At 37.6% G+C, this 22,063-nt stretch overlaps 2 protein-coding genes across 7 annotated transcripts in view; one reads left to right on the top strand and one right to left on the bottom strand.

Annotated features, from left to right (window-relative positions):
• Positions 1–6,504, bottom strand: part of LOC124164265 (splicing factor 3B subunit 3) — a 33,753-nt gene extending 27,249 nt beyond the window's left edge. For both annotated transcript variants that reach the window (XM_046541506.1, XM_046541507.1), the window contains exons 1-8: positions 6,413–6,504; positions 5,958–6,248; positions 5,708–5,878; positions 5,450–5,622; positions 2,343–2,597; positions 1,596–1,706; positions 1,355–1,485; positions 184–362 (exon numbers count right to left, since the gene is read on the bottom strand). In XM_046541506.1, coding sequence (XP_046397462.1) covers positions 184–362; positions 1,355–1,485; positions 1,596–1,706; positions 2,343–2,597; positions 5,450–5,622; positions 5,708–5,878; positions 5,958–6,183 — 1,246 coding nt within the window. In that variant the 5' untranslated portion in view covers positions 6,184–6,248; positions 6,413–6,504. The remainder of the gene's footprint in view (positions 1–183; positions 363–1,354; positions 1,486–1,595; positions 1,707–2,342; positions 2,598–5,449; positions 5,623–5,707; positions 5,879–5,957; positions 6,249–6,412) is intronic.
• A 152-nt stretch (positions 6,505–6,656) lies between these two features.
• Positions 6,657–21,190, top strand: LOC124164266. 5 transcript variants are annotated; one of them, XM_046541511.1, is made up of 10 exons: positions 6,665–6,748; positions 6,948–6,985; positions 7,069–7,311; positions 7,389–7,551; positions 7,699–7,870; positions 9,172–9,695; positions 11,768–11,837; positions 11,924–12,046; positions 15,073–15,172; positions 16,930–17,479. In XM_046541511.1, exons 3-10 carry the CDS (start codon positions 7,097–7,099, stop codon positions 17,006–17,008), a joined length of 1,446 nt encoding a protein of 481 aa, XP_046397467.1. In that variant the 5' UTR covers positions 6,665–6,748; positions 6,948–6,985; positions 7,069–7,096; the 3' UTR covers positions 17,009–17,479. The 5 variants fall into 5 exon arrangements, with proteins under 5 accessions (XP_046397466.1, XP_046397468.1, XP_046397465.1 ...); XM_046541510.1 differs by lacking the exons at positions 6,948–6,985; positions 16,930–17,479 and adding an exon at positions 17,842–21,190 and having other exon boundaries at positions 6,657–6,748; XM_046541512.1 differs by lacking the exons at positions 6,948–6,985; positions 16,930–17,479 and adding an exon at positions 17,488–21,190 and having other exon boundaries at positions 6,657–6,748.
• Positions 21,191–22,063: the final 873 nt, after the last annotated feature.

Below are 22,063 nucleotides of genomic sequence, written 5' to 3'. Positions count from 1 at the left end.
TGTGGGAAATTTTGCTCCATTTTAAAGTCAATTTCTTCTTTTCTTTTGATGCTGAACGGAGAAATTTTAGGTACTTTTGCGAGCTAATATATCCGGTTTACCTGTTCAAAATAGTTTTTATTGCCATCAACAACCCATGCAAGTTTCCGATTTGGTTAAAGTAAGAGAGATAAGTTGACTTACCCAAGTCAGCAACCTGACAGGCCAAGATTGGAGAAAGAGAGTCCATCTCATCGACAGGCACAAGATTTCTCAGGGGTCTCGGAGCAAAGAAGAAGGTGTCTCCTTCCTCAAGAGGCATGGCAGAGCTGAATTCTGGCTCATCGTCATCATCACCCAAGTGGGCAATTTGATACAGATAACTACAAAGAATTGACAGTTTCCATTGAATTAAACTACTACCATACTAATGATCAGTTACAATGTTAAATGTCCTCATTATAATGAGATGCACATCTTGCTCCATATTACAAATTATTCTCACTTGTGTGTACTGTAGGAATTTATTTGGCAGTTTCTAACTATTTTATTAAAGCAATTTATTAGGACAAATAGTTTTGATACTGTGGAACAAAACAAGTTGTTTTCATGATTTGTATTTTATAAGTGTAAAACTGCAATTCTTTCTTACACAATCGAACAGTTCCACCAAATTAACCTTGGCATCTTAACTAATACTTCCAATCACTTCTTGGTCATTATCATCACTGAATGAATTAGTTTAAAATGATAGAGAAGACAATGCCATCAAAATTTCAAAATTTTTTGATGGACAATAGAGAACTGTATGCCACAAAATTATGCAGTGAAAATGTATAACCTCAAAACACACTATTTCTACAAATCAAAGGTTTCTTTCCAACCCAAGGCACATACAGTGTTTAATCAAAGTTAGACAGTAATTCACATCAGCTACTTCTGACATGCATGCACTGCATCCCCCTGTACTCAGCTTTGAGCAAAGAAATTCCTCTTTGCCACAATGGGTTTTGAGTACCACCTGCATAGTTTTAAATGTATACCTTGCCTCCGTCTTTTTCTGGCCCCAGTTGCTATCGCCTCACAAAAGAAGCCCATGCTATCATGGGTTAAACAAGATTTTTAACACACAACTCATGTTTGACCAAAATTTCAGCAAGAACCTTTTAAATTCTAGGGAATGTTTGGTAAATACAGGAAAAATAACTGCACCTGAAAATATATGCAAGTTTCACAAGCAAAATTTTTAATACTTGAAACTACATATATTTTCAAGTGCAATTATTGCAAGGGCTTCTGCACAGTCTAGCTTGAAATTACAAGTTACTACCAAAATATGTCACAGAGAATTAAATGTTTGCAGAAAATTACTCACTGATTCCCAAACTCAGATGCAACAAAGAGAAAACCAGTCTTCAGCACACACATTGCAGATGCCACAGGTACTGTGTCAAAATACTTCAATCTGATTTCTGTAACAACATCTTCATCAGTTTCCAGCGTCACCTACAGAGGAAAATGTAATAACAAATTAAAAATTAGAGAAAAAATTGACGTCAGTGAAAACGGTACATATATCAAGCAACTAGGTCACATAAACTCAAAATAAGAATTACCTTGAACACGTCTCCTTGCTCAGTTTGGGCCAGGAAAAAGAACATAGACTTGGTACGATGAGTGGCTGAACAAACAAAGATCATGCCTCTTTCTGGATCATCCAGGTCATTCTGAGGGTGAAGAGTTTAACAGAAAGGTATTGAGCATAGCTATTTTACTACCTCCTCCACTACTCCATCTTTGATAAATTTCTCAAAAGATGAAATATCATGCTAATAGCACCACTAATGCTAGTTATTGTAAATAATACAATTTAAAGCACCCAAAATTGTCAAAGACAATAATAAAAGCAATTTAAGAAAAATAAGACACTTCACTGTTAAGCATTTCCAGAACCATGCAACAGCTATTATCGCATTTCTGTAATCCCTAGAGGGTATCCGTCACCTTTTTAGTGCTAGCCTATTTTGCCTTGTGAACTGATTGATGGTCCATGTAAGGGAAGAGATTGGAAAGGGAAGGGTACGGGATTTCGTTAAAATAGCTTTTAAAACAGGATGGCATACGCAACAACCGTCTTTGAATTCTGCTAAATGAAAACTCCTCTTATCCCACCCGTTCCAACCCATTACCCAATATAAAAACCTTCTTTGGGAAAGTTAACATATGCCCTCAGAAAGTGACCATCAACATCCAAGAAATGTCGCGCAATAACCGAATCAGAATATGTGGTATACCCAAAACACACTACATACATAAGAGCTGTAATCACAGTGGAAGTTTTAATCAAGAAATATGACACTTACTCTTCGCCGAGGAATAGGACAGCGAATGTCATGTTGATCCCCCAGATTCTTGTACGTGAGGTAATTCTCAGAGCAAACCAGCACTCCAGATGGGCCGTCATTCCCACCGGGGACAGAAACTAGAAAGTTAGCATGCTCCTCCAATGGCTCAGAATATTTACGCACAACATGATTGAGCCCAAGGTCCAATTCGTAGAAAGTCAGTGTTTGCTGCGTGCGCTGTGCTGCCTCTCCAGTAGGATCTGAATCTGCCTCCTGCCACAATCAAAAGATTATCAAAATCATGAAACCATTTATCCACTTAACAAGTCAATTTGGAAATCAATTCAATGCACTCTTCAGGGAATATTAGATTACAAATTAATTTCTTGGAAATGCAATAATGTCATCCTGGCTTCCTCCAGGTTGTTTGATGCATAATGAACATAGTTTCACCAGCAATACCTCCGACATCTTCAGATCAGAGGCAGAGTTTGTTACAGAATGACCTTATATTTCTTGCTCCATTTCTAACCTGAAGATGCAGGTTGGATTGCCAGTTGAAACTGTTGCCATTATACATCTAACAAAGTGGATGAAGCCCAGAAAATATGATTACTGCAAATGCAATCATGAGAATTTATTGAAAACCCATATCTTTCACAGCATAATTATGAATTGACTACAAAGACAAAGGTTTGGGGATAGAAAATATGACATGTACAGTTGAGGACCTCAAACCTGGAATCCAGAAACCCGCAAAACCAGAAATCTGGAATGTTTGAAAATCACCACTCTCTGAGCCTTGTTCTGGGACGAGTAGGAAGTTAGTATGTGCTATGAACATATGCTAACAACCTAGACAGGCACATGTAGGGATCTCTAATATCAAGCACAAGAGCCAGGACGCATTTATAAATTAATTAATTACCACAATATAGAAGCATTTGCACAGATTTTTGTCCAACTAAGGAAGGTATCAATAGATATCACAACATCTGCTAGCGAATGCTATCAATGAAAGCTATTAAGCATGAAGAAAAGATGTATTCTTGCTCCTTCTCATCCAGTATTGAGCACGTATAGTTTATGCTGCCGAAACTACGGTCGTGATTGGACGACTTACTCGGCAAGTTTTACGCCTCCTTCAATGTAGTGTACTTTTGCTATGGTTTATGCTAGTTAATGCTAAAACTCTTTCACGTATAATTTCTGAGTTGTGGGTTTATTGCAATAAAATTTGCAAAAAAAAAGTTAACCACTTTTTCTGCGTGAGACCAGAAATCCAGAAACCCTTTGGTCCCAAGCTTTCCGGATTTTTGGTCCTCAACTGAAATTTACGTTATATAGGACACATTTTATGAAGAAATACTTAAAAAATGACTAAAATTAGGATTCTTCTGTGGTTTTGGAATAAATCCTTACCATTGCCAAGACTGGCCAGAAAGGGAATAGACTGATTCTGTAATACCTTGATTATTTACTTATTTCTATTCACCTGAAAACAGCCTCTATGGGCATTTTACACTGGGGCTAATGACAGATAACAACAGACAATAACAAACACCCATGCCCTGCATAAATATTAAACAGGTGGGAGTAGCACCTGCACCCTCCAGTTTGACGAACAAGGGCTTCACCCTGCTGTCACTAAGGCCAGCAAATATAGTATACAATGTCTGTACCAGTGTTATAACTTATAACTGGCTAGCCATTATTACTGTGCAGAATATATCAAAGTTTAAATAATGTCTCTCATGTCTAATTCAATAATGTTGCCCTGATGCTGCCAGTTTTATTTTTCCTTAAACGGACAAAAACCTGACACCACACTCTCAGAATAGAATGCTATTATGCAAAAAAAATCCAACAACAGTGACAGCATCCAGGAAAAAAATTGTGGGTGTATTTACAATTTAAAATGAGCTCACCATATTATTAGTCCTAATACAAAAGAAATTACGGCAGTAGAATTCTTCTTACAGCGTACAAACTAGAAATGCCTTTGAATGGACAAACTATGCAACACAGCTTCACAAGAGAATGATTAAGCACTTGACAATTCTACTTCCACTAACAAGGCTCTTCAAATAAATCTGGATCCTGTGCTACAATCGCTAAATTCAAAATTGCCAATAAAAATAGGCACTTAGGGGGCCTGTGATTTTTCGGCAACAGAAGAGTTTTATCCAATCGCCAGTATTTGAGATAAGAGTTACCAAATTTAGGTTCCTAATAACTTCAGCCTTTTCTCTGATTATCCTATCTGTCATTTAAATTAGAACTAAACATCGTAAGGTTCACCATTCACATTCTTGATTAGACCATCCTTTGTTGTCAGTAAGGGCTGGCAAAGCAATCAAGATACCCAACTGTAAATGAGATGAGTACTTACCATATTTATCAAACACATTTTAATTATTGTTGCAGTGCTTTCATCCATAGTTTGTTCTATTTAGAAATTGAAATAAATGATGAGTCTTAAATTTAGTGCCATTCTAGAAAAACTGTTGATTCAACAAAACCCTGCTATCACCTCATTTTTACTTCACCCGTTCTCTATATTAAAATGATTATGTCATCACTTTAAGCCCCCACAGAAATTTAAACAGCGATATGTATCCAAATATTATCACAAGTTTAAGCATTAATATCCAGGTATCAATATGAGATGTACTCAACCAAACATTATTCTATCTGAACTCCATGGAAAAGTCAGGGGAAAAAAGAGCTTACTGGGGACACATCATCAGAAAATTACACCATGTATTCAATTTTATACTAATTTTCGTGTAACTGATGCACACTTGGCTGAATACAATTAATTTCAACGTGGGATATCCACTGATGAAAAACATAGCTTCTACGCGAAAGCAAATGTATTATTAAATGGAAGACAAATGCAAAGTAATACACGACTATTCAGCTCGATGTTTGCCTACCAGTCCCAAGAACAGATTTGCAGAGTAGAAAAGGCACTTCCCTTCAACATAGTAAAAATGCTAGTCACAAGAAATAGTAGCAGTGAAGTGTTTCTATAGAGGGGAAGTAAAGTGTTTCTTGAAACACACTGTCAATCGACAAACTAACATGACTCCCAAAACGTATAGTTATAGATCAAACCATACCTCATAATCAATCTCCAGGCATGCAAACATTGGATTCTCAAACCCAACATCAACACCGACCGTATGATACACCAAAGTATTGCTTTTGTGAGCTTCTAATGGGGAAGAAATGGTAAGCCTTGCTTGTGCATCTCTGTTCAATATATATACAAGTTTCTGTTTCTCAATAGCCCCTAAAATGAGAAGAAATATACATGTCAGTATTCGAAGTAAACAATGAACGTAAGGCACTGCATAAACATAAGACACCAATCACACCTATCATCACAGCCCTTCCTTTGGGATCAATGGCCAGATACTGGCCAGGGACGATTCTTCTGCAACCACTTTTGCCGAATGTTTCCTGGTGAACTTTATCGAAAAAGTTTTTCTGGGGAATATATTCTAAAATCACAATTCTTCCGGAATCAGAACCAACGACGATATAATCTAAAAAAATAATAATAAAATGCGATTACAACAGAAATTTACAAAGCAACAGCATGATCACTCACAGTAATGAACTTACCCTTAGTTCCTCCAGTTAATCTGAAAGACATCAATGACCTTATGACTCCAAATACTTCCATAGTTAAGAGCGTATGCACTTTACCAGTATTGGGGTCTGGTCTTAATAACTCCAAAGTCTTCCCTCGAGAAACGAGGATTTCTTGCATTTTGCTACCACTGAAATTCCCATGCACTGCATGAGTAATTCCAGTGGCTCTTTGCAAAGTAAGGTTGTATAAATGCATTTTTCTACTTATAAAAAAGGTCTGATATCCAATTAACGTAAAACGCTCGTTAAAGATTCCACCATCTGAAATATCAAAATAACAACAATAGACCACGGCCGGCTTCAAATTTCAAAGAAATATTATGAGCTGAATACCGCCATTATTTCAGAACATACTAGGGACAAGGGATTGCCTCGATTTATTACATCATTTCTCTCTACTGCATATATATTTTAATCCTAATTACCTTATAGATGGCGAGAGATTAGATGAATTAATTCCCACTCGTATCTCAGAGCCAGACGCGTTCACTGAATTCACAACTTCGATACCCTTCTCCTTATATCGAACCACGTAAGATGTTCGATATATCAATCAAACTTTCCTTGTAGGGAGAGGGAACAGTTGAAAAGACGTCTTTCGTCCACCTTCCGAAGGCATCTCACCTGTTGCCATGGTAACGAGACGCAACTGCTCATCTTAAACTATTATTACATTGTTGCAGAGGTGCATAGAACAAGTAGATCACGTCGGAAGGTCCCGAAAATCGAATGCTATAAAAGTCGATGTACATGTACCAAGGGTAAGTTTCATTTGCTCAATAAATGGAATTAAATTGATGTTCTTGTAGTTAGCGAAAAATTTGTTACGCCATCTCTCTGTAAGCATAAAAATCATGTAAATGACGGGGAAGGAGCGTTTGTTTCTTTGAATTTAGTAAATGAAAGAATTTTGTTCTTCGAATTAAGTGTGTTGCTGAATATGTAGCTTATCTATTCCAGTGGACTTCGGTTTTCGTGGCTTTTGGAGCTCTCTCTGGGTTCGTTGAAGTGGCCCGAAAGCTTTAGATTAAGCTTGTTTATTCACGCACATGGAATGTATGTCTTTGATTTTTTTCTCCAGACTACAACAATTAAATCGTAGTTTTCCAATGGACCTTGTTGATGCCATGAAAAATTCCGCAGTGAAAGGAATTCACCCCGAGATGGTGTCCCCATTCCCTGGAAATGGATATGTTTCAGAGAAACTGTATATGCTTCTACAACTCTACCTTCAAAACAAAAGTTGGAACCCCTCCGTGGAACTGTTGCAGTGTTTTTCAGAATTGATGGAATCCTCGATGCTGCCAAGTGCAGCATACTTACAGTATATACTTTTAAATTATATGTAGTGATTTTGTTTTGAAGTTTTCGTCAGCATCTAAATGATCGTTTTCTTTATAGAATGATTGCCGCTAGAGTCACGCTGGACAATCAAGGGAGGCTTGTTTTGCGAGAGAATGGAAAAATAATACTACCATATGAGCATTTTGCAAATGCTGTTATGTTGAAACACATGAATGGTCCTCATGGGCTTCATTTGGGTCTGGAGGGCACTGTTCGAGCTGTAAGACTTCATAATCTATCATTTTCTGCATTTTTACTATCCTGGTGTAGCACATGCATATTTATGCTTTAGGAATTATATTTTTTATTATTATCAAGCATCTCGAGATATCATGATCCAGCTATAACTTCTCTTTCATTTGACTAGGTTATGGAGTCTTACACCATCGGTCGAGAGTGTTTTGGAATGGAGAAAGACTTCATCGTGGAAGTTGTACAGAATTGTCCAAATCCTGCCTGCCGATATTATAAGGCCCAAGTTGACATGTCACAGAAATCTGTCCATCTTAATGCTCCCACTTACATCATGGAATCTGGGGGTAAGTGTTATTTGGTGTAAATACGTGCAGTATTTTCATACCTATTTTATTTGTTTTGGAAATCAAAGCAGAACTTTTCAGTGAGTAATCAGTATTTCAATCATCAGGTAGTCAGCATCCTCCTCTGTCTTAATATTGTTCCCATTATCATAAAATGTCGAAGTAATCGGTCAAATGCTGTAGCTCTGTTTGTAAAATGTCTATGGATTTCTGCCATCTAATTGTTTAATTCTCATTCGGTCCATCATTCTTACGTACATTAAGGAAAAAAGTAAGTTTCACATGTTATGATTTCCACTGTTTAAATTATTGATAGCATTTGAAATGATGATTGATTTTCTTAAGAACCTAATGTGATAAGCATTAGAGTTACCCTTATTTTTACTAGTTGGATAAGGTTGTGTTCAATTCATTAAATGTGGTAACTTATGAAATGATGAAAACGATAGCCACAGGATAAAAGTTAACTTTGGTCCTCACTGCACAAACTATCCACATCACACAAACTATCAAAAATTATTTTTTTTTCACTTTTAATTTTGGGAAAAAATTATAGATCAATCATTGAACACTACTGAAAGAATTTTATTTCTAAGTCATTTATTTAGGTCAGGGAATGTCTTTCAAGTTTATATAAAATAATTTATGATTAAAAGAATTATTTTCTCTTTTTTTAGGAAATAGACTGAATTATTTTGCTACAGTTGCGTTTTAAAATGTCTAAATTTAAAACATATCATAGTAAAAATGAACATGTTAAGAATCTTTTGTTATGAAAATTTTTATTCTACTGATGGTTTTTATTACTTTTTAAGAAACAATCAAAATTCCCTATTTCGGAAACTACTTAACCGACTGCTCCTGAGCAGTTTTTTATCCTTCAGATTGACACGGTGAACTTCATTTTACGGCGTCTCTATGTTCCTATGTCAGTCAGAAACAATGAAATTAGAGAAATATTTTGCTGAAATTGTGTCGCTGTTTTACAAATTTGTTTTCCCACTAGCAATAAATAAGAGCTCCTTGGAGAGATGCTTGGTGAGATTCATCAGTCAAATATTACCAATGTGCATCTAATTTCCCTTTCTTACTTATTTCTGTGAATGACTTGCGTCTTAACACTCCCTTCCACTAGCCTATTGAGGTGGTTTGTGGGTTAGTATGTAGATGTAGATCTGCTATTTACTTAATTGAAGATTGCCGTTACTTAGCTTATATGTATAGTGATCATGTGATTTGATGACACTTTTGCTGAGCATGTGTCACTCACTTCTCTCTTAACTCTTTTCTTTGTGGTGCAGGGCCCAGGGGTGGCACCCAGGTGCCGACTTCTCAACAACAGCAGCACGGGGGGGCATCTTCATCGCAGTTCCCATCTCCGCAGGAGGGAGGGGGGTCGAGTGGTGGAGGTGGTCCTCCCTCGCACCCTTCCTCGTCCGTGTACATGCCACCCCATGGCACTCACCCTCACCACCCTCCCTCCTCGGCATCCGCCCATGTTCCCCCTCCCCAACCCCATCCCCACACCCTGCCCCACCTTCACCGTGCCCCGGCGGAACTGGCCGAGAGGGGTAAGCAGTCGCAGGGGGATATTGGCCGCCCCATGGGGATGCCCATGCATGGAATGAAAATGTCTTCTACTAGGATTCCCCTTGGTCCCCCCTCTGGCTCCATGGCTGGTGTGCCCTCTGGTGGAGTGGCTGCAGAAGGACAAGGCACTCATGCGGGAATGATGGCTGATCCCTCCCTCCCGCTCCTCCAGTACAAGCTCACCGACTTTCTTCGTGCCAACTTGGAAAGCCTGGAGGGGCTAACTGGAGCCAAGGTGTGTGATATCCACTGAATGTCAAACAATGTAATGCTAGGGGCAAATATGTCACATACAGGATTCATTGAATTCATTCCAGGACTTCCCAAAATGGCTGACTTCCATTTATTTTAATGGGAAAATGCCAAAACTGCAAATGTGAGGGTAGTGCATCGTCTATTTACACCTTTCATTTCACCATGAGAGGAATCCGTTAGTGACTAAATTGATCAATTGCTTCAGGTAACTCCCTGGAAGAAATTATTGTGGCTTAAAATGGACATTAAATTTTCCGCAACCTAAACCGATTCAGCTTCACATTTCTTTTCAACTGCTGCATATTGAGTTATTCCAATGTAATCCTATGCTACGATGGATTTCTGTCTGATGTTTACATTCTTATCTACCAAATGCCATTTCAGTGGTATGCCCATCTGACACTCGGCTTCATCAAACTTCTTATTTTCAACAGCTAGCTTGCTTTACCCCCACTCTTACTGTCAAGTGCTAGGCGTTTTGCAAAATACACGCGCTTCTCCACCGGATTTTATTCTTCTTCAATTATTTTCAGTCCATCTTTGGAAGTTCTCACGAGATAAGCAGATGAATTTGAATTGCCAGCAGGGAGAAACAAAATGTCCTGAGAAAATATCCCTTCGTTCGCCAGAATGCTAAGTCTCCGTCGTATTTTGACATTTATTTCCTCCCGTAAAATGCTTAAATAAAGTCAGAAATATGTCGTGTTTGGTCTTATTCTTCTTTAAATTATGCGCAAATTACTATGATTTCAATCCAATAAAGGAGTAATATCAATTGCGAAAAGTCATTGTTAAGGCCTGATTACACGGTACATTAACTCGTACGGGTTAATGTCTAAATATATGAATGCCAAAATGCACTGTGTAACCACCCAACTTGTGCGAATGCATGCACAGAAAATAGAACCTGTTCTAATTTGGTTCATGCATTCGTACATGTTCCGTTCCGGTCCACAAAAATCATTCACGCAAACGTACATTAACTCGTACGTGTTAATGTACCGTGTAAACAGGCCTTTAGACACCTTTTGGGCTAATAGATGACTCATGCTGCAGTTGACCTCCAGAAATGGGTAACTTCGAAGCAAGCAGGGAGAAGAAATAGGTCAGTGGGGGAGAAAGAGGGAAGAGTGAAACATGATTCTATTATTCTCCTGTAACTTGATATTTTCTTTTGAAGCTTTTGATTTATGGTCTTCGTAATACGAACCCTGTGGGAGCTGGGGCCTTCTGTTTGATTTCGGAGAGGAGGAAAGCGTTGGAGGAGGGGCCGAGGGCTGATAGATGGAGGGGGTAGCGGATTTTGGGAATTGTGCTGCGTAGTTACTATCCCACGGCACTGAGGTTCTCCTGGTGGGGGAAACAGGGGATTTTCAGATTATTTCTCTCGATCATTTTCGGTTCCCCATGTCGAACTCTTTTCACCGGTCTAATCCGTGAATTTGATGCAGTTCTTCAACTTGCCTAAATCGGTGCTGCATGCACTAAACAACCAGAGTCCTCTGGATTGTTGATAATACACTACATAGACCCTATGAGGGAGTAGTGTAGAGAACTGCCATCCAGAGGACTCTGTAAATGACTAGAGTTCTCTACATTTTTCCGAGTCAACTACCAATGACGTGCGTGCGGCAGTGTATGGTGGGAAATTCAAAGTATTCGAGGTATTCGAAATGGTACCTTTAGCATAATTATTCAAGATATCGAATACTGTCTAGTATTCGAGTATTTGCGGATACTCTTTGCACATCTCTAGTTATTTCACATATTTATGAGCCAGTATGTTCACCATGAAGAAATTAATATCATATTATGTAATTTATATAAACATAAACTTTATCAGCACTAATCACCAGTGAATATTTTTGCAACTTCAAAATGCTGAGTCGATACATTGAATGAATCCGTATTCAAATAATAATTACTTCAACACAACAATGTTAAACAAATATTTATAAAAACACTAAAGTGATGAGTACACTATTTAATTCATTTCTTCTCCCCTGAAGTATAATTCGAACTAGTTACCATGTTTTTATTTCATCCCTGCAGGACCTTCTGGCTTTGCAAAATGGTATTTGGCCTGCTAGTGAAGGTAGTGACAAGAAATCAAGTGGTGAAGGTAAGTCTTTTTTGTGGAATAAATGTGCTGAAAATGTTTTTGCTTCTGATTATTTCACTAATTTTATTATTCCTGTTATCACTAAGCAGGCCAGGAAAAAATTGTGAGGACTTTTGCTGAAATTATGATGAACATGGCCAGGATCAAATCTTGTGTGAGACCTGCAATGTGCAAGCCTTATGGGAAGCAATCGGAAGCACTTCAGAAAAGTAAGTCATTGATATCTGCATTATTTAAGGAAATAGTCATGACTTGAGCGCAGCATATCATGTGGTGTCACCTGCAAGTGAACATTTAGTGTGGAAATTTCACAGTGTGACAATAATTGTCTTGAATTGGTAACATAATCACAGACTTAAGTCCACATATTTTTATTAACCAACTCGGATATTTAGAAACTGTGTCACTCTCAAGGTTTGTTGTATCTGTCATTGCCACACTCCACACCCAGTGGGATCACAAATTTAAAAGAGCTGCATAGAGCAAGTATTTTGTGCACAGTCATGTGCACAGGTGCAAAGCTATTTAAAATCTGTGGGCCTTGCAAACTTTGTCTGTAATTATGTTATCTGTCATAGGATTCCATAAAATGTTCCCACCTACCCTTAACCCATTAGTGCATAGCGTCCGATATATCGGACGTGTGCCATGTCTCACAAAAATACTTCTCTAGTCGATAAATTCAATGAGTCAACTAAAATATTAGCAGGGGGGTGAAGACAGACATCCATTTGAACTTAATACAGTATTAAAATGTAATTAAAATGTAGCGGCAGTCAACTGGAGCCCATAAGAAAATAAAGTACACACGTCCGATATATCGGACGCTATGCACTAATGGGTTAAGTTGGCCAAGAATGGGACGTGATCCTAGATTTTGCTGGTACTCATGTAATTAAGCTACCAAGGTATCTTCTTCCTCAGGTTTGTTGAATTCTGGGGGCATGGTGGTGTATGTTGGTAGATATAAAATGTCAGAAAACTGCATGCTTATTCACTCAATATGGTTGTCCCAAGGTGTAAAGCCAGAACTTTGAGCTTAAGGTAATTGTAGACATAATTCAAAGAAATTACCATAGACTAGCATGATGGGTAATTTAACTGAGTCACCGGCTCGTGCACATCAAGTTGGAATTCAGCCCTCATTTTATCTTATCCTACTGTAAACCATTTTTTTAACTTACTCAGTGATTCAACCCTAAGTTTGGTTTGGGTTGGTGAGAGTAGAGCTCACCCCAAACTTGCTACAGGCATCAGAATATCATGCATTCAGCGTAGAGGGGCGAGTTGCTTTCCCTTCGACACCTTGCATTTTGAGGATTTCATTTTGGGAGTCCGAAGGCTCCACTCAGGATTTGAACCCAGGGTTCTGATCAGCACCTAGGCACTCAGCCACTAGGATACCGCACTTCTTTCTGCTGATTTTAGTAAAATAAATTTCGTCACATGTTTTTGTTTTTGCTGCTAATTAAGTTTCAACGGACACATTTTGCTGGTAAATTTATGCTGTTATGTATGTACTGTAATCAGTTACAGTTTGCAATCCTCTATGTGTCAGATAGAAACTGATTGTCGTAAATAGTAATTTTTGGGAGTGTGCTAGCCTTGTGGGTTGAGAGATAACCATTGGATCCTGGATTCATATCCTAGGTGAAGCCTTTCGGCGCTCCATTCCAAAAATCCTGAAGTGAAATGTGGCTCAGTTAAGGAACACCCTAACCTAATTGTGTGAATTTTGCTTGTCTGTGGCTTAGTCTGGGGGATCTCTACCCTCACTTATCCCTCACTTATTAACTATTAAAATGTTATGTTGTTGCGAGGCTCAGTTTTTAAATCGGTAAAAAGAAAACAAACAATTCAATTAATAGTTGTTACCATCTTAACTGCTGTTGTACTGTTACCAACTCCTAAAGTAATACCCCCAAGATCAAGAGAAATTTTTTCATCAACTTTCACTATTTTTTATTGTTTATTCTGTTATCCGGGGCAGAGACGAATCCAAAAAACCAAATATCATTAAAATCGGTACAGCCGTTCTCGAGTTATAAATGTTCGAACTAACATGATTTTCGACTTTGTTTGAAATATATAGATATATTTACGTATTTTTCACAACGATGAGGAGAAAAAAATATTGGAGTATTATGCTCAAAATGCCACGAAAATTTTATTTCTACTGTTTGTGCTTTATATGTTTACTATACGACTCAGATGTCCCTCTCCCTCTTTCTCGCACGATGGGTTACTCACCAGAAGAATCCTTAAATTCTTTTCTGCTTTTTTCGATAATGGAATTGTTTGGCTATGAGAGGAGGGTTCATGGGGCCTTCCTATTAGAGCTGTGTCGTTCATGAATGAAACGTTCAAAGTGAACCGAATGAATTCAATCTACATTTTCCTCTCAAACAATTCAAAGTGAATAATTTGATGGAAGATCCAAATCATTCAGTAAGAATGATTTGAATTCGGCTTGACTTCGTTGATGCTACCCATGAAAGGAGGTGAATCGTCTTTAGATTCTGACAAATGGCCATACAGGTTGGCAATAAAAATGAACTCTTCACCATAGTTACGATTGATTTGACTCATAGGTATATGATGCATGTATTTTAGTGTGACAGAACTAAATATACACTGATTTCATAGAACGTGATAAAATCTTTATTAAAAAGTATTCTTCTGACTAAATCAGTGAAATGAAAATTCTTGAGGCACGGGAATTTTTTAGATAGAATAAAAATGAATTCTTCACTCTCACAATTAAATGTTTTAATAAGTATGAAAGTGTTTGAGAAATAGTTGCATGCAATGGAACAGTAAAAATGTCTGTAATGTGACAGATTCAACTTCATTTAAGAGTTATTTACATTAAGTATTGTTGCATTTCTCAATAAATTTTTCATGGACCTATTTTGTAAAGCATAACATTAAGAAAAATCGTAGAGGTTTTAAAATCTGAAAACAATTTATTAGGGATGCCTTTTAGATGAATAATAATAATCACTGTGAATTGCTATCCGTCACAATATTTGAAATGCAGTATGTTGACAGATTCTCATGGATTCAAGGGGGGGACGTGCTGTGTATTTGAAATGAAATAATAAAAGAGTATTCTACACATGAGTTGATGAAATGCGATGAATCATTGTCTTAGACTTTATATATTTTTGATTAGGTCAATCACACCTCATATTTACTTGCAAATTTCTCATTGCCTCATTTTCCTTATCTCCAGCTCTTGTGGACACCATTCAGCTTGTCCAATCACTTCGCTCCATCCTGCCTCCTCCCCACATTGCAGTCACTAGCTGGAAGGATGAAGAGCACAAGCACAGGTAAAGACAATGGAAAGTGTTGGTTTTTGATCCAATGGTTTCTTTTCTTGATGATTCCTGGTGATATACCGTATAAATGCGTGTAAGAGATGCACCTTTATTCCCAGAAATTGAAGCCAGCCAAAAATGGTTGTGCGATTCTTACATGAATTTCTTATCTCCCTCCCTCCTCCTCTTCCCCAGTCACAAGTACAAGAGGAAGTGAGTGGCCTTGGTTTTCAGCGTGAGTCAGTCATCTGAAACCCTAGGTCAAAAACAAGCAGCAGGCATGGGAGTTCCTCCCATGGTGGCGTATTTTTACAATGTTCCTGTATGCATTTCTTACTCGTAAGTATTGTGCCGTCGCGTCTGTACCTCAGAGTTGAACTAGGAAACGAATCGCGCATTTTTTTTTGCTCCAGAGGGCACGCTAAATTTTCTACAAGAGTGGGGCTAATGGAGGGCCTAGTGTGGTTCCATGAAATTTATGCCGTGGTTATTATCCTACGGCAATGAGATTTCCCTGATTGTTGTTCAATCTCTTGGGAAGGTTCATGCTATGTGCCTGTCGTGTTTTGCCTTAAAATTTTCCACGGCTGCAATTCTATTGCAATACTCTTACGAGAGCTTTTAAACAAAATTGTTTGTGAGTAGGACAAGCACCATAAAGCAACGGCGTTTGCGAAGAGAGGATCAGAACTCTTTCTACGCCCTCTTATAGGATTTTGCATTCACTAAAGCATTGATTTAAAATTTCAGATTCAATTTCTTTGATGAATTTGGATCCTGAGTTTAAGGTGAAGGGCATTATCCGTGGATATTTGGATCCGAGGTATCCTGTCGGAGGTATCAGATCGGACCATCCCTTGTAAGCATCATAAGGTTAAGACTACAAGTGACTACCTACATATCTCTGAGCACCATACATATTGTGTAAATTTAGCTGAAAAATTGCCGAGTAAATCTTTAGTGTTGAAAGAGGAAATTTTCATATCTGTCGAAAGTCCAGGCATACGTCCGCGATAGGATAAAAAAATGTTGCAAAATTTTTTTTTCTTTAGCTTTGATGCTCAAAATAGGGGTGTGTCTCTTACGCGTGTGCAGCCCTTACATGCCCTTATACGGTATATCCTCTGTGATTTAATGAGTATATTAAGAGCATATTGACAATCTACTCATGGTCTTAATAAATAAATGGAAACTTATTGATGTTGACCCAGTCACCTGATGTAAACAAGTCACCATATTTGCTTCCCTCCAATACCTCGACCCATTGTGTCAAACCAGCATCTAAGATCTTCACCGATTGGCTGACTTTTTAATGGCCAAATAATCTAACTCTGTGGCTTCACTATAGTATGTGTGCATTTGAGGAAAAGCGTCATAATAAAATTGCAAACTTTCTTGTGCCAATAAGTGTTATCATGAAGGCTTTTAGCACATCACCCGGCTATTGGTTAATGAAAATGGTACATAAGCTGTTGAAATATTCAGATCTGATGTCAATAGTTTCCTCTGGTCCATAAACCTATCTGTTATTTTAAATTATGTTGCAAAATACTCTGGGACTTAACCAGAATGTCATGTGTGACATATTCCAGCTCTGCTATTTGAATTGCAGAGAAATTCAAATTACATAATTGCCACAGGAAAATTTCCCTTGGACCGGAATCAAACCACAGAAAGTTGGCTTACCTGGTCACTGAGCAGACCACTACACTATCAAGGGTCCTTTATTTCCATGGCAATTTACTGAGGTTCATGATTCTACTTTCTAGGCCCTTGCAGTCCACCAAGGATGGTAATGCAAGGGAATATGGGCTTGGAAGAAGGTCGAACCCCTGTAAATTGCCGTAGGATTCAAGTAACCTGGATAGAGTAATTGTTTGTGCAGTGGCCTAGAAATCCTAAGGTCCATGGTTCAATTCGCTCTCCTGAGGAATTTTTTCTTTAGTAATTAATGTGAATTTCACATGTTTAGGTGAAAATTGTTGAAATTGAGTTGGTAAAAATTGCATGGCCATTGAATCTGGTGGTGCATGGGACAATAGAAAATGTATAGAATTATGGCAATGTATGAGCGTCACTGCTTTTTGAAATTGCTGGGACAGGATATCCCTCTTTCATGATTCATATTTTAGCATCTCATTTTTAAATATACATATGTATTGGCAAAGGAAGATGTCAGTCACATGCAGTCCAGAAAGAAGTATTGTCTGTGATTGTTATCTTGTAAATGTTTGTGTTTTGATTGCTGATGTTGATTTTTTGCCCTTTTAATTTGAAAGTGTTGCTCTTGTCTGGATTTGTGTCTATTATCTGCTTAACTTTTTCAGGACCAAATAAAAATTAGCTTGTGAGCAAAATTTAAAACAAAATATATAAAGCACAATTTCATTTTAAAGTTGTTTTGCTTTCACTTTCTTGAGGCGTTAAGAAAATAAATCATTATGAGGGTATAAATTGAAAGGAAAGTAGATATATGATGGCAATGTCTGGTATGGTGGATAGTAATTGTGCAGATACGTTTGTTGTGTAAAAAAATGAGGAGACATCACATGGAGGAGCTTTCCTGAGGGAGGTAGATATGGGGAGTTAGGTTTTGGGGGAAGTAATGATTCAAGCTCTGGTATTGGGTGCAAATTCCCTTTCAACTTGCGACATAAATGGCCTTCATTGATTGATTGAAGCCAAAATCCGAAAGTGGATGCCAATGTTGCTGTGCACCAGCTGCGTGGGGAGTAGGCGCCGCAGTTCCAAAGGAGTGGAGAGTCGACCTGTTCGTCCCACCTCTTGTCCCTGTTGGGTGCTGCCCTCTCCGATTGAATGACAGTTGGCCATCTCTTCTCTCTGGCTGTGTGTGCGTATGCGTGTGCCCTGGAGATCCAGTGCGTGTGTGCACAAGGCGGCTCAGGCTAAGCAGAGTGCATAGTTGGTGTTGTTGGCATAGGTGGAGGCAGGCGGGGTGCCACTTGCAGAAGGGGTAGGAAGCGTGGTGAAGGAGGCAGTTTGGACAGTATTCTAGTCAGACCAAAGTGAGAGTGAGTGCAAAAATATCTGTGATAACTTGTGACTGAAATTTCAGTGTCCTGTCTAATAGTGAGTGAGTCCTGAATGGGAGTGTGTGGAACAGACAGAAGAGTGTTTCGTGCATTATCAAGAGGAACCAAAGCTCATTATCCTCAGGACCCCATGGATGTGGATAATAATCTGACATTGTACTGATGCCTGACATTCTGTGTTCTGGTTTATACCCTGTTGAACCAACGATCGTACGAAGAATGATTTTTGACTGCTTTGCAAAGTAAAGTGTGTGACAACTTTCCTTTCATATTTCCTGGGCAATAGTTTTTTGTTCACCGATAATTCTAAATGTGTGAAAAATTGTGCTATCACTTGGTATCTATTTCTCAGGTTTGAGGTTTCTTTTAACTGTGACTTTGTCTTGGAAGTGGTATTAGTGATTGGTTCAATTGGCGTGGTCACTCACAGATGCGTAGTATTCGTGCATTATGTCGAAATGTTTTCAAAGTCAGTTCACTATAAAATTCTGCTTCACATGTCAGATTCATTTTGCTATTTGTTTATTTGTATACTCTTCAAGAATTGTGAAGAATTCAATCACCAAGTGTCTGTGTCTATACCAACCTCTTCCTTTGCATTAGAATGTCTAATAGAATTCAGATGGCTCAATAACTTGCTACTCGCATTCCATTTCATACCCACTAATTGATAGGCACTCTCATATTCCCTGGTGAAAATGGAACACATGCAATACTTATCAATGCTTCAATTGATGTAAATGTCTCAGAAACTTCATTATTTCATATAATGTTTTAATGTCTATAGAATAAGTGAATAATATTTGTCAGTGTTAAGGGAGCAGTATTCCCCAGTGATTAAGGCAGCATCATTTCCCATTCTTGATGTAATGAAATTGTTTTTAATGCAATTATTGTTTTTTTATTTCTTACTGCTCAATCAAGCTGAGCATATCCTCGTTTATTAATTTTTTTGTTTGTTTTTGTCGTGGTGCTTTCTAAAATTGGTCAAGACTGAAGAGAAATTTTGATGATGTTTCTCGGCCAGTGGTTTTATGGCTGTTCACACTTATCAACTGCATGCTGGAAAAATTTAAAGACCACCAGTGATATCTTGGCCTCAGTGAGCTGGTTTTGGTTGCCATTTATGCAAATAGTGAATGCTAGGCCTTTCTTTCATAGTTCATTTTCAGTGAGTCATCATGAGTACCGAGAGAATTTAAGGTTCCTTTCCCAGGTCTATATTGTCCATAGTTTCTTTGGACCAGCATGCGGCAGTTTTCAATTTACAAATGCCATTGCATGCAACAATTCTATATCAAGCTTCATCGAAAAATATTGAAGGTTGATTATTGTTTACCTGTTTGTACTTTTGTGATAAAATTCTTAGCTCATGAATAGAAACTTTGTGAGGACAGTGTGGTCCAAGGCAGTTCCTCCTGATCATACTTGTTCAAGAGGGAAGAAATTTTATATGTGCTCTTGTGTGCTTGTGTTTCTGAATGTTATGGATATGTTTCAAATGTGAAACTTTGGTGGTCCCCTGGTCCTCATCGGTTGAAAAAGTGGATTGATTCAGGGTAGGATGCAGGAAAGAATGTGATTGCCAACTCGCTGTTTGTGTTTATGAGAACATTCCTGACACGTTTGATGACGTAAAAGCAGGAAAACAAAAATCCAGTGTCATAGAATAAACTGCTTCTTGTAGGTATATATTTCCTATGGTTACTTATCAGTACATAAACATAAAATAGCGTAAGCACCCAGGTGTCTGGCCTATGGCACATCACTCTTCTTCCTTCTGCAGTATTGTATGTATAAATATATTCCACAGCTCTATAGATATCAGTGCAAATAAAATCTCTTCAATCACTAGCATTCCAAAACAATATTGTTAATGCTTATTTCAAGTTTGATATGCTGTCTATGGTAAAGAAATGTATAAATGTGGTGGTGTATGACTTGTGTGAGGTTGGTGTGCTATTGATGAATTGATAATCTCCTAGTTTCTATGTCCCTTTCCCTTAAGCTCTTCGGTTATTGTCGATCTGCTCGATTTGAAAGGTCATTCATAGTAATATCCTGTATGGTTTGCATGTTTTTTCAATATTGTGGATGTTAATTAAGACAAACTGTGGGTGCTTACATATAATGCTGTCATCTTGAAGGAAGAAATTCAAATTTTAAAAAATATCCTGTCAGTTGGCAGTGCCCCTCCGAAGGCAATTTTAATTTATTTGTGATATGACATTGATATTTGTAACTTTTACACTTGATGTTATACTTGTGCAATTTTGCTCTGGTGCAAATTATGGAATGCAATAGTCTTTTCTTATGGTTGTTGATTCCATTGCTAATTTTTGATGTTACTTCCGTATACTTTTTAACAAGATGCTCTGTTACACTGAATATGGTGGTGCAGTGGGCTTTTGTATGCCTGTGATGAATTATTCCTGGGATATTGTTTTAATTGTTTTTGCATTATGTTGTATAATTAAAATATATATTCATATATCTATATATTTACTTCTTCATATTAAATTTGGTCCTGCCATCAATGATATTTTATAACTTATATAATCCATATTGTCATGCATTAAACTCAGCGCTTTTTCAATAACTGCAGTGATATAAGGTTTTAAAATAAATGGATCCACTAAGTGGAATTATGTCATAAATTTCATTTTATGTAAATTTCTTTGAAATATGATTACCTAATGTGAAATTTGATTTTTCAATTATTCTCTGCCTGTTCTGTACTGAATTAAATCTGATAAAAATGAAAGACATTCTGTGATTTTACAGGTCTACATATGTTGTTTAATTGTGCTGTGAATGACTGTATAACAGTAGTAATTTTATACAGCGCATATAGTAAATTGTGCTTTAACTTTTATTGAGATTTGAAGTTGTACAAAAATTACTGTTCAGCTCAATGTTATAAGAGTTGTTTTGCTATGTTACTTAAATTTGGCATATTAAATAGTTTACATAAAGACCTATTATCTTTTTTTGCTTACAACCAACAATTTTAAATTAACCATTCAAGTTACCACTGCAAGCAGTCCTATATTTCACGATTATCTCAAGAAGTGGATGATGGATCGAGAAAAGAGGAAATATAAGTCTCTTTTTCAAACTCCAACACAATCTACGGTACGAAAAAGTGATGACAAGCCCATTCCCAAACAATATGGGTGGCAAATGTATGACTTAAATGCTAATTTTCTGCACATTTATTGGAATTGTGGAAAGATTTATAAAATAGACTGCTGATTTTTATTGACAGCAATGAGGGAAGTGCCTCCAGATAATTCAAAATTTAGAAGATCCATTTCTGGTGATTTTTATTGCTCATAGTCTTGGCATTGGTTTCTTTTGATGCTTTATGATTAATCATAATGCCGTATGACTTGTCTTGACTTAAGATTCCACTCCCTTCTTAATACTCGTTCCATCCAAACCTTGTTTCCTCAATATCTCATCCAGAAGCTTCCTCTGATTATCCACTGCATCATTCCACCTCTCCTCCGTCCACTTCACCTTCTTCATTCTTCTCCACAGCCACATCTTGAATGCCTCCTTTTTTAATCCTCTTTCTTACCTGTCCAAATGCCTACACCATAATGCAAAACACTCCAGGTCAGACCCTCACCGGCCTTTTTTTATCTCTTTGAGGTCCGGGGTATTTTCATATGCGCGTTGCCAGAAACCCGGGGGTTTTGTTGATTTTCTATAAAATCATGGTTTATTTGGATAACTGAATGAATAATGTTGCGCGAATTTTATAGAAGAAATCCTATATTTTAACGTAAAAACAGATCAAACTGCCTGTAACGCAAATAAAAATTAATATGACTCATACAATACA

This window comes from Ischnura elegans, chromosome 8, assembly GCF_921293095.1.
Source record: "Ischnura elegans chromosome 8, ioIscEleg1.1, whole genome shotgun sequence".
NCBI classification, from domain to species: Eukaryota; Metazoa; Arthropoda; class Insecta; order Odonata; family Coenagrionidae; genus Ischnura; species Ischnura elegans.
This window is presented reverse-complemented; position numbering and strand designations above follow the sequence as displayed.